This window comes from Megascapheus bottae, unplaced genomic scaffold (genome assembly GCF_031878675.1).
Source record: "Megascapheus bottae isolate mThoBot1 unplaced genomic scaffold, mThoBot2.hap1 HAP1_SCAFFOLD_87, whole genome shotgun sequence".
NCBI lineage: Eukaryota > Metazoa > Chordata > Mammalia > Rodentia > Geomyidae > Megascapheus > Megascapheus bottae.
Window position 1 is genome coordinate 1 of NW_028327338.1, and position 12,740 is coordinate 12,740.

At 40.3% G+C, this 12,740-nt stretch overlaps 1 protein-coding gene across 1 annotated transcript in view; it reads right to left on the reverse strand.

Annotated features, from left to right (window-relative positions):
* Nucleotides 1-248: 248 nt before the first annotated feature.
* Nucleotides 249-12,740, reverse strand: part of LOC150040028 (piezo-type mechanosensitive ion channel component 2-like) — a 47,731-nt gene continuing 35,239 nt past the window's right edge. Inside the window, exons 3-4 of the mRNA XM_090327429.1 lie at nucleotides 1,854-2,064; nucleotides 249-388 (exon numbers count right to left, since the gene is read on the reverse strand). Of these exons, the coding sequence (XP_090183555.1) occupies nucleotides 249-388; nucleotides 1,854-2,064 (351 nt within the window). The remainder of the gene's footprint in view (nucleotides 389-1,853; nucleotides 2,065-12,740) is intronic.

The window sequence follows — 12,740 nt, forward strand, 5'->3', positions numbered from 1 at the left end:
TCCAGGCCCAGGGATAGGGTGGTAACCTTGAGCTGTAGAGCTCAGGGACAACACCCAGCCGAGTTCAAGTCCCATGACCCACAAAAAATGAAACAAAAACAAAAACCTTAGAGACTTTCTTGCCCAGGCTAGTTTTGAACTATGATCCTCAGATAGCTGCCTTGTGAAAAGCATGGATTATAGACAGAATACCCCACTGCTTGACTCCTTTTTATTCCTTTTCTTCTTAATACTTTATCATCCAACTCTCAGTGCTGGCCAGGCTTCCAAACTAATTCCAGATGTTTAGAGAAGCAAGGGTCAAAAGTCCGGCACCAGGACCACCAGGTACACAAGCCCAGGAATACAAAGAAGTAGACAGCTGATGTCAAAGATGGTAACATCATGCCTAAGGAAAAAGAAACACAGTCAGGTAACAGGGAACAGTCATAGAACTTCATCTTTCACTCAGCACATGTACAAATGGAAGTGATGTCATTTTCCTTTCTACATATGAAAATAATCACTCCAGTTTTCAAAATATTCACCACAATATCGATGTAAACAGAATATTGCTATATGTATTGCAAAAAAGTCACACATGAAATAGTAATTTGACAAGTACTCTAAGAAAGCACTTGAAGAAATTATCCCAATGGTAGTTGAGCTGAAAAGATCAATTTTTCACATCTGTAGAATTTACATTTATATTCAAATGTTTCCCTCTTTCTTCTTCTGGAGTCTTTCGGAAGCATATGTAGATCCATTCCATTGTTTTCTTTAGAATCCCTTATATTTTTCTGTTGACTAAGACTTATAATAATATGCATGATGGCAGCTTAAGTCTCATGAAAACTTTGTCCTACCTGGTAAGGTCTCCAGAAGAGGACATGTAAGATCAGGCAACCCTTTATACATATTTTAAAATATTCTTGACCATTTAGAAAGATTACCTCATTGAAATATTGGGTTATTCCTTGAGGAATTTCCTATTTCCTTGCCCTGTCCCATGAAGAAGCAGCTATTTTAATTTAATTTAATTTAATTTTATGTGGCCTGGGTATGTGATAGTATATGGCTTTAACTCAGGACCTGAGCACTGTCTCTTAGTTTTTTCACTCAGATTCTATCACTGGATCCACAGCTTCCCTTTTGGGAGCTGATGGGAGAGAAGATATTATGGATATTTTTCCTGGGGCTAGCTTAGATCTGGGATCCTCAGATCTCAGCCTCCTCAGTAGCTAGGATTCTAGGTGTGAGCCACTGGCACCTGGCCAATTGACTTATTTTTGTCTTTGTAATGGAAACAGTTGGAGTGCTAGTGGGCAGCAGGATGGAAGGAGGGCAAAGAATGAGACAATATTATCATGGAATAAGTAAATGGTGGCCAAAATTGAAAGGAAGTAAGTGTCTGCGGTGGAAGACTGCTATCTAACTTGAGAAGGAAAAGAAACTTACCCTGGAGAACTCAATTAAGATTTCAAATGACTGCATGTATACAGACATGCCTCTGCAATATACTAGTCAGGGGTACATTCACATCACTAATTGAAACAGATCACCATTCAAAGGTTTAGAGGATGAAGAAGAGCTGTTATTCTGCTCTAAACACAGAAAATGAAGTGACTTAGATACGGAAAAAAAGATTATTTGATAGAGAAAACATCCCCAAACACCAAAACTACAAATGAACAGGAAAGGAACTCTCTATGGGTGGTTTGTATATGTGAGTGGCTTTAAAAAGCTTCAGTGTTATTCCAGTGTCCTGGAATAGAATTGTTTCCTTGCTTTTCTTTGCTTTAACCATGCTTTTCATTATTCCTTTACAGACGAACCTGTTTTCTCAGTAGATTCTTAGTAAAGATCATACTCACCTGAGGAGCCCAGTAAGATGGTCACCACAACTTTGCCTGCTGTGGTTATCATGTTGCCAATAAATTCCTTAAGCTTGGAAGCAACTGAGGCCAGCCTGCGGAACATTTTTAACTTTGCACTTTCTTCCATCTCTCCTTCCATACCATCTCCTTCATCTAAATCCTCCTCATAGATTAGTGCTTCTTCTGAGTCCATTTTTTCTCCTCCAGCCTAAATAGAAAACAAACAAAATATCTTCCAGTGTACATCTTTGATGACTCAACATGGTAGGTGATACAGGTCCCAATTTCTGAATTAACCATAAAGGTCAATTTCACCAATCAGGAAGCATTCAGATCACCAGTTTATCCGTAGGTTTCTGATAGCCCTGTACTGAAGTTCAAACATTTGGATCCATCCTGAAGAAGCCATTTCCTAGGAAATGCCTCTAGTCATAGAATCCTGGGTAGTAACCTATGCGTGCTTGTTTTTGATAGGCAGAAGAAACTGAGACATATCTATTAACAATATCAATGTGGGGATGTCTGGGTTTGAGTCTTCAAATTTAGTTTTCCCTCGAGGTTCTGGTGGTTTAAACAGCAGCACCTAGCTGTCAACAGGTCATCTCTTAGTTCACCACCTGTAGTGTTTTCTGCCAAGAAGATGAGCAGTCTCCAATTGCTTGGCTACTTATGGCAGTGTTTCTTAACCCTTACATTTCCAGAGATGCCACCCTGGCTGGCTCCTGGTGAGCACAGTGTATCTGCCATGTAGGGGAAACTCAAGGACCACATCTACACACATCTCCCTGTGCTACTTCCCACTGGGAATGCAATGCGGTGGGGATCTTGCTACTTTGTTGAAGTCTTGGTCGGGATTTTTATTTTTGCTCATTAGGAGGGTAAGGAATTTTAACAAATTTCCCATATAAGCAGTAACTCTAAGACAAAAGATTCTGCCTGACTTGTGAAGCTGTTTGTATTTGTCCCTAGGCCAATAGCCTGCACATCTGAGGCAGCACAGGGCAGCTGGCCACAGAGCCACAGCACTTAGGCCCTGTCAGACATCTTCAAAGATGAAAGAGAGAAGCCTGGCCCTCCAGGTTTCCATGTCACAAGTTCTTTCTGGAGATGTTCAGCTTAGACATTTGCACACTGATGGTGTCTGGTCCTCAGCATGTTTCATTCCCTGGCTGGGAGGGAAAAACCCAGGAAGGATAATACCATGTTTAAGGACATCCTGAGTAGCCCTGAGGATTCTGAGAACTTCTGTTGATCAGGGAAGGTACAAACCACAGGAAATGTGAGGAATTCAGGTTATAAATACACCTCCACCCTTTCCCCTCCAAATGCACATGCACACATGTATGCACATACACTCACACCCTCATAGACAACATGTACACACCCATGCCATACACACACAAATCCCACACACAACATACCCATAGAGACATATGTATACACATGTATACATACCTATGTCCACATACATGCTTTCAGAAATACACCCCAACAACACATGCATATACACAAACAATCCCTACATACCTATACATACATATACACACATATACAGATGCACCTCACATACTTACACAGATTTTCCCAACATGCATGTACACACCGTTGCACATTATCACCAAATGCACACACCTTTTGGACATGTGCATATGTGCATAGACATGTACACATACACCCCAACAGGACCTCATCTTGGGCTGACTCCTGTTCACACGGGTAAACTGGATTCCACTCTGTTCTATTGCAAGTATTTGGAACTGTGTACTTGTGTTTCATTCACATCCATGGATTTAGCTTAGCACAGTAGAGATAAACTTGAAGAGAACCATGTCTATCCTGAATACACAAAACATTTCCCTCTAAACAATATAATATAATAACCATTTTTATGGTATTTGCATTGTACTTGAACTTAGAAGCCATCTAGGGGTGTTTAAAGAGCATGTGGGGAGATGCACATTTCTATGCACTTTAGGTAAGAGACTTGAGAATCCACCTACTTTGCTATCCACAAGGGATCTTGGAACTAGTAACTGTGAACATTAAGAGATCACTGCTTTTATATTTTTCCCCTGAAGCAGAAAAAATATCTCATGCTATTTTTTACAACAATGCTTGTATACATATAAGGCCAGTCCCCCGTCCCCCCCTTTATATGTGTGTGTGTGTGTGTGTGTGTGTATGAAGAGATACAGCAACAAAAATGTAAACAACTAAAAGATAAGCCAACAAGTTAAGCATCTCAGGAATAAATGCTACTCAAAAAAGTCACGTAGCATGACATGACTATGACTTAGGTTTCTAACCCAGGGAGGGCCTTCCCAAGGAGGTGAAATTTAAGCAAAGACCTGAGTGTCACAAAGTCACCAGCCATATGGAGGTCCCAGGGGACAGCATTCCTGGCAGATGAGGGAGATGGCCAAAGGCTCTATGGAGTGCCCCGAGGGAAGGGAATGTGTCCCATGCCATAACCTCTCCCACTCCCTCAGAGTACGACTCCTACATTTTCATTCCTCTAATTCTCACTGGCTGGCCATGCTTTATATTTCACAGAGGGAAGATGAGAAAGCTGTGTCTAGTCCATCAGATTACCTCTCCTCTGGCTGCCTATACCCCATACCCTCGGCCTTCCTCTTTGAGTTAGGCAAGCTGTACATGCCTCAGACAGTAGGTGGAAGTACAGCCTAGTCATTGACACTTCAGTCCTGTCTTACTTGGTCTCCATTTCTCTCAGATCGCTCCATTTAAGAAACAACATTCCCTGATTTCTGGCCTTAGCCATACACCCCTCTCTCACAAGTATTCTAACTCCCAAATGAAATTTTCCAAAAATTTTGGGTAGATATTTATTCCATGTGTCCATGCATAATTCCTCTTGAACCTGCTCTGATTGGACTTTGGGCTCTAATAAAGGATATGGTAGGCTTCATTTTACAAAGTACTTCTGTTCTCTAGTGGTTGCCTGGAATGAACATGAGTGGGAAGGAGCAATCAGAAGTGGAGCAGATGATGCTTGGGGGTGTGGGGGGGGAGTTGAGTTGAAGCTGAGAATCTACAGAGTATGGCTTGGCAGTCAAGCTGCCAAACCTGAGGTGGGAATGGCAGGTAGAGAGCCCAAGTCATTCCTGTCTTTATATCTTTTGTTGAGATAGAGCATCTAGAAGACTGTTTCGAAGTTCTGTCTGGAACTACCAAGCCAGCAGCTAGCACAGTGGGTTGGACAGAAATGGTCCATCTGGGATTCCCTGGCACACTGGTAGATTTTACATGAGGGCTCTGCGGGGTTCCCTTAGAGAGAATTTAGAGGTGGCTCACCTGTATGCTGCCCACCTGAGACCACCTGACCTTCCTAGAAGCCTAGAAGCAGATCATGCAGGGAAAGATATAGGGAACCAGAACCTACAAACTCTTTGCCTCTGGAACTGGAGAACTCTTTGCCTTCCCTGCTAGAGGCCCCCTTTCCTCACACTTAAGGCAGAATCACTATTAGAATCCAGTCTGTATAGCATCACTTTCCTGGTGCCTAGAGGAGTGACACAGGGAAGGTCTCTCTCCTGGTAGGAAGTTTGTTTCAGCTCTTTCCTCACTTCCTTTGAAGAGGAAGGAAAAAAAGAACACATCCAGGGCCTCCTGGGTTAAGTTAACACACTGCAAAGTTTCCTATCAAATAACTTATGATTCAATTACAGAATGGCTACGGATGTAGATGAAATCAAATAGAAGTCTGGTCCAGGAGCCTTAGTGAGGTCACACATATGCATTGGGCTGACCTCTCCTGGGTATTTCTCCCTGTGATTTCTATCAACAGACCACACTGTACTTGAGACATTTGTTAGTTTTATACCACATTCCTGGGGTCCCCTTTTAGAAATGCTTTTGAAACCCTAAGCTGGGAGAGAGAACAGAGTGAGGTGGGCTCTGAAACTCCCTACTGTCCCAGATGGTGGGAGGCAAAACTATCATTCGTCACCTCCATTGGCCTGGCTTCGATGCCCACAGGATTTCCCTCTAAGTGATTCATCTGCTGATATGTAAACAGGAGCCCTCCAAGAGCAGAGACTCACCCCGTCGTATTTACTAACAGAAATCTTGCTTGCTGGAGTCTCCATCTGTCCCTGCTGAAAACTACAACTTGGTCTTTAAGCCAACAAGAAGTAGCTGGATACAAAGATTTAATTCCCTTGGTTCCATGAGCTATGTACAACGAAGTGAACCCTACACAGTTTAAAGAGTCAAATGAAAAAGCTTGGAGACTTATTAGCCTTGTCAAAATCTGAGGCGCACAGAAAGACATTTTTAAAGTCCTTTGTTTCATCGCTTTTAAAAAGCTGCTGCTCTCCACAGGAAATCCTGTCGTCTGTGACACAGGATGAGCCCAGAGGATTTATACTAAGAGACATAAGCCAAGCTTGAAAAGACTAACACTGTATGATCTCACACAGCATAGGGGAATCTAATGTCAACCTCCTAAGTTGATTCCACAGAGTGGAATCGTGTTTGTCAGCTGCGAGGGTAGGGAGGTGTGCAGAGAAAGAAGAGAGACTGGCCAAAGGGTATAATGTAACACTTGAGTAGGAGAAAGTTTTCTAGTTACAGATGGTACACTGTGGTGGGCCACTGTATTTACTAATGTATTGTGTATTTCAAAATAGCTAAAAGAGATTATTTTAAATATACTCAATACAAAGAAATAAGCATTTCAGCTAATAGCTGTGCTAAAAGTGCAAGACTTGATGAGATTATACCATGACTTAATCAAGAATATAGCAAATTGAATGCTATAAATATTATAAATGCTCTTAGCAACTACAAATAAATTTTAAAAAAACACCATGAATACTGCAAAACATCCTTGATTCCAAGCTTTGATCCCCTGCTTTAGGAGATCTCAGCCTCCTGAGTAGCTGAGATTGCAGGCATGAGCCATGTATGCCCAGCAGGGTAGAACTCTCATTTTATATAGTGCTGTGGAATTAGCTTCATACAAAGCTTCTTTTTCTCTGTATCCAGATAAGAGCCTAACTACAAATCAGCTTTCACATCTCACCCTAATTACTACAAGCTGTTTTTTCTAATCTTTTGACACAGAGGACATAATTATTTTTGGTAGGACCCAAGCATTCATGTTTCCATATCCCTAACACTATATAATCCCATCTTAGGAGGAACAACTACTAAAATAAGAAGGGCCATTTGGGGATGGTCAGAAGCAAGGTTCACCCAGCTCAAACAGACCTCCTAGAGCATTATGGGATTGGGTTCTAGGAGCATGTGATGAAAAAGCCCCTTGGTGGCCATGCTGGACCCTATACCCGAGCTGTTGTTGGTGAATCTTACAATGGAGTGGAATTCACAACAAGCACAGTAGGAATACAACTTGTTTGAGCAAAAGCTCAGCAGACTCCCTTCCTGAGAAAATATTCTGAAGAAGTCTCTGTAACCTTCTTTAGGCTTCAGTGACGCTTCTGACTCCAGAGGAAAGCTTTATGTTTGATGGAAATCTGTTTCTTTTTCCCTATGGTGAAAACTAAACTTTAAAACATTTCTTTAGAAGTTTATCATATTCACATATAATGAGCCAAAAGGACTGGGAGATATAGGGAGCATTTTTCTCAAGTGTCACCATTGTTTATGCATTGTTTGTTATTAAAAGTTAACAATTCATCTTAGCAGAATGGGCTCAGCTCAACAGATGAGCCAAAGAAAGGGAGGCAACGGTGTTGAGACATACAGCAGACAACAAATGGCCTTTCCAGTATTCTCTGAGAAGGCAAGAAGTAGGAGAGAGGAAGGCAGAGTTATTTGTGAGTGATCACGTGTGTTATGCAAGCCTAACGTGACAGCATTTCACAGATGAAGCAAATATTATGTTCTTTGGCTAGACTTGCTTTGGGGAAGATTATTTTTCCTTACTTATAAAGGCAGTTTTATTACTTGCCTATTCCACCTGGAAAAGTGAATATGTAGGTTTCTCTTTCAAACTCCATATAGAGAGCAATGAGAGTTTAATAAAAGACAGGCACAGACTAAGATGACATGGACCAACTAGATTGTTAGCCGTAAGTCCTGACAGTCCTGTTTCTAGCACACACCCTTTAAACCTGAAAGTTCATAGCTGTAGGACCTATTTTGGCCCCAGAGTAACACTTTTTGCTTTAAATCTATTTTCTCTTATAGGAAGTATCTAAGTTTGGCCCTTTTACATGACACATCCCACATCCTGGTGCTTTTCTGGAAATTAAAAAAAAAAGTGAAGACAAAAGCAGTCTTCTGACAATAGACAAGTCTTTCCGGTCTCAAAAGTTTCCTGAAAGACACATAACACATAACTCATATAATCATTTGTAATAAATTAAGAAACATTTAAAAATATCTTTACACATGTGTTATAAAGGTATAAAGGTTGAGTGTAGCTAAAGCTGTTTGTCCAACAGTCTTCCCTTCTTCCCCATCCATATCCATCCATCCATCCATCCATCCATCCACTTACCTATCTACCTACAAATTCATCTATCCTCTGTCCATCCTTTTGTTTGTCTTTCCATTCATCTACCCATCTATCCATCCATTTGTATACCCATTCATACATGCGGCCAGCTAGCCAGCCATCCACTCACCCATCCATTAATATACTTACCCACCCACCAATCCACCTGTTTACCAGTCCATTTATCCACCCATCCATCCATCCATCCTCTCACTCCTCCAATACTTATCCTCCTATCATCACCTTATTATCAAGCACAACCTCTACTTCAATCGAAATCTTGAGTTCAGGATGCAGTAGAAAAGAGAGCCTGGAGGGCATCCTTAGGAGAGGACCACGAAAGCTCAGTAGCTATGTGTATATGATCATATAAAATAAAGCTTATGAAATTGAAAACAAAAGAATTTTTATTTTACTTTTTGTGTTGTTTTCTTCTTTTTCTTTTATTTTTTCTTTTTAAATTTATTTTAATGTCAGGGTAATGTACAGAGGGGTTACAGCCATTCATCAGGTAGTAGGTACATTACTTCTCACATATTAACACCCCTTCTCATGTTTTTTCCCATGTTTCCATCACCCCTCCCCCTCCCAATCATCTTGTTTTCCCCTTTCCCTTCTCTATTTCAATAAACAAATAAATGCATATATAATATACCAGGTGTTTTTTCTTTTTTATTCTATTTTTTCTCTTTTGTTGCTGTTTATGATTTATGTACCTTTTGTCTTTTTTAAAATTTTATTTTACTGTCAGGGTGATGTATAGAGGGGTTACAGTTATATTTGTAAGGAAATGAGTATATTACTTCTTGAATATTGTTACCCCCTCCCATGTTTTCACCCATTTCCCTCCTCCCCACCCCCTGAGGGAAAAAAGTCAGGAGAAAATGAGGAAAGAGTGGAGAAGTGACACTGTCTTAAAAGAAATGTACTCATTACTAGCCTTATATAATTACAACCCCACTGGATATCACCTCTGCAATAAGGATATATATATATATATATATATATATAGAGAGAGAGAGAGAGAGAGAGAGAGAGAGAGGAGAGAGGAGAGAGGAGAGAGGAGAGAGGAGAGAAGCGAGGCAGAGGCAGAGGGAAAGAGACAGAGAGAGACAGAGAACCTTCACAGAATATCTAGTACTCAGGGGAAATAAGCCAAGTATATATAACTCAATAAAGTTGAAATGTAAGATCCTAAGGACATTGTGAGTGGAAAGGATTGGACCTGTCTGCAGGGATTTGGAAAGCTCTACTTGACTTATTCCCAAAGTTGATGTGATTTTAATGAGGAAAAAATTCTTGGCAAGCAAATAAAAAAGAATAAAGATAATCCTTGTTAGATATCAGTTGCAGATCGCCTGACACATAGTGGGAACCATACAGAAGAAATGTCCAGTAAGTGAACTCCTCTTTGGATGAATAACATGTTCTTAGCTTCTAGGGAATGGCTGATCAAAACAACATTGAGATTCAATCTCACCACAGGTGATAAGGTTTTCTTGATAATAGCCACCATCAAGAAAGAAAATAACAACAGATGCTAACAGGGATGTGGCCAAAGGGAACTATTACATTGTTGGTGGGAGTGAAAACTGGTTCAATCATTCTGGAAAGCAGTATGGAGGCTCCTCAGAAGACTAAACAGGGACCAGGAGTTTGGCCTAGTGGTAGAGTTTGATTCCTCGGTACTGGAAATGGTGCTGTGGTTCAAGTGGTAGAGCTCTAGCCTTGAGAAAAGTCCAAGGACAGTGCTCAGGTCCTGGGTTCAGGCCCCACGACTAGGAAAAAAAGACTAAACAAAGAGCTCCCCTATAACCTGGCAACCCTACTCCTGGGCATTTACCTAAATGATCACAAACCAGACCATACTAATGCTACCAGCACAATCATGTTCATTGCAGCATTGTTTACCATAGCTAAGATATAGAATCAAGCCAGATGATGTTTCTCAGTAAATGAATGGATCAAAAAATATATATGCACAATGGAATTCTATGTTTCACTAAGAAAGAATGGCATTGCCCCATTTGTAAGAAAATAGAAAGACTTAGAAAAAATCATATTAGGTCTAGTAAGCCAGACCCGAAGAAACATAGGCTCCATGGTTTCCCTCATTTGTAATAGTGTATGCCTAGAATAGTCTTAATAGAGGTTCAGAATATTTCAAAAACTATGTACTTATGACCACATAAATGATACTAATCAAAATGATTTCTTTGATATGGAAAGAACAGTTTTCGTGGTTATTCTCTCCCTCTCTCTCTCCCAGTTATTTCATTTTTTTTCTCCTCTGGTTTATTTCTCGTGGTTACGGTTTCTGATTTTGATACCCTTTTGTCTTGTGTATAAGTTTATCTGATTTGGGAAAGAGAAGGGTAATCACAGACAAGGGGTAAACCAATTCAACAGTGATACTGACACCATGTTGGAAATGAACTTTAAAACTTGGCGGGAGGGGAGTCCTAGGGAGAGGGTAAGGGAGAATACAAGGGATGAGTAATACTATTTAAAAGGAAATGTACTCATTACCTTAATATGTAACTGTAACCCCTCTTTACATTGCCTTTGCAACCAAAAAACAAGCAAAAATAGGCCTGCCAACATATAGCTGCACCCCATATCTCTGGAGATAAAAACTTTTGAGCCACACTTGACCTAAGTCATATTCTTGTTCTTTGATTCCTTCAGTTTATATTTGGATTGCTTTGAACAAGCTTCTGTGTGAATCAGTTAGTGTTTCGTCAATGAACTTGGTAAGCATATGAGCACTACGAAGTGTGCAGTTTTCATTGATTTTGTCATGTTCCAGTCTACAACAGAGAATAAGATAGTAAGGATCCTCATCCTCATAGACTTAGTGTGAGAGAGGTGCTAATTACCAATGCAGAGCAGTATGGAGAATAACGACAGGTTATGATCTTAACAAAGCAGGTACAGCAATAGCTGGTATTCTGGGAAGCTCATGTGGGAGATCAGAATCTGCCATGAAGGGACCCGGAACTCTGTAACTTCTCTAAGTTTCCATGCAGATACTTTGTTTTTGTACGTTGCTGAATAAAATCACCTATCATTTATTCCAAGAACAGAAGAAAATACCCTTAAGAATTTGTAAAAATATTGTTTTAGAAATCTCCTCACGGACTAAAAAATCCTTTGACATTTTGATTCCTTGATAAAGGCAGAGAACAGGTACTGTTATACATGGCCAATAAATGGATAAAATAAGACAAAAATATTTTGTAATTGTCCTCCCTCCCTCCCTCCCTCCCTCCCTCCCTCCCTTCCTTCCTTCCTTCCTTCCTTCCTTCCTTCCTTCCTTCCTTCCTTTCTTTCTTCCTTCCTTCCTTCCTTCCTCCCTTCCTTCCTATCTTCCTTCCTTTATTTCTTCTTTCCTGGAAATAACATCCTCCCTAGAACAATCACAGGACAGGTTTTCATTCGGCACAAGTCATAAAATGCAAGATTTGCAAGACACCTGGGCAGCTATCCAGTTCTTCACTGCCCTGAATGGTTCCATGTTGCAAATAATTGCTTTGTCTACTTGAAAAGCAGGTCTAGGAAATTTAAAGCCAATGGCTTCAGAGGCAATCTCAGGTTGGAATGGAGAAAATGTATAATGCCTAATTAGAAGGCATCAATAAAGACTGATTTCTCCCTTTCTTGCTCATTTTTTCTCTGTAAAGAAACATTAACTAAGGTCTGAAAGCTGAAGTAGAAAGCACAGCGTGGTTGGTCATTTATCTCAGATGTCACCACAGCCCAAGAGGTGTGGTAGATAAGAGAGCAGAGGGCAAAACCTGAGATTCAGAAGGAGCTTGCCAAGAACATTAGCAGGGTCTAAATTCTGCACCCCCCAAATGTTGGCAATTAATTGAACTTTTGCTGGTATCAAGGCCTTCTGCTTGCTCTCCTACTTGAGCCATACCTCCATCACTGCTTTTTGTTGTTTATTTTGAAGATGAAGTATCATAGACATTTCTGCCTGGGCTGGCTTTTGGAGATAATCGAACACACTTTTCTGCCTAGGATGGCTGCCAAGTGAACTAAGGACACCTGGAAGAGTATATGCTTTATACTTCATGTTTCTATTTGTTTGATTTGTCTGGCTATTAAAAAGATATATTTTGATGACTTGAAGGGTTAGGCGGGGTTGGACTAGATGGAAAAAAGAAGGAGGGAAGAGGAGACACTGATTATTACACAATATACACATAAATTAACATCATGAATTGGAATCCTCTTGAATAACTATTTAAAGATACAAAGTTAATTGAATTTAAAGAAACTTTGTAAAGATACATCTAAGTAAGCAAGATATGACTGTAATTGCTACTGGATAAAAAACTGAATCTGTCAGAAATGTGGTTTAAAAACACGTGAAATTTTATTTGCTTAAA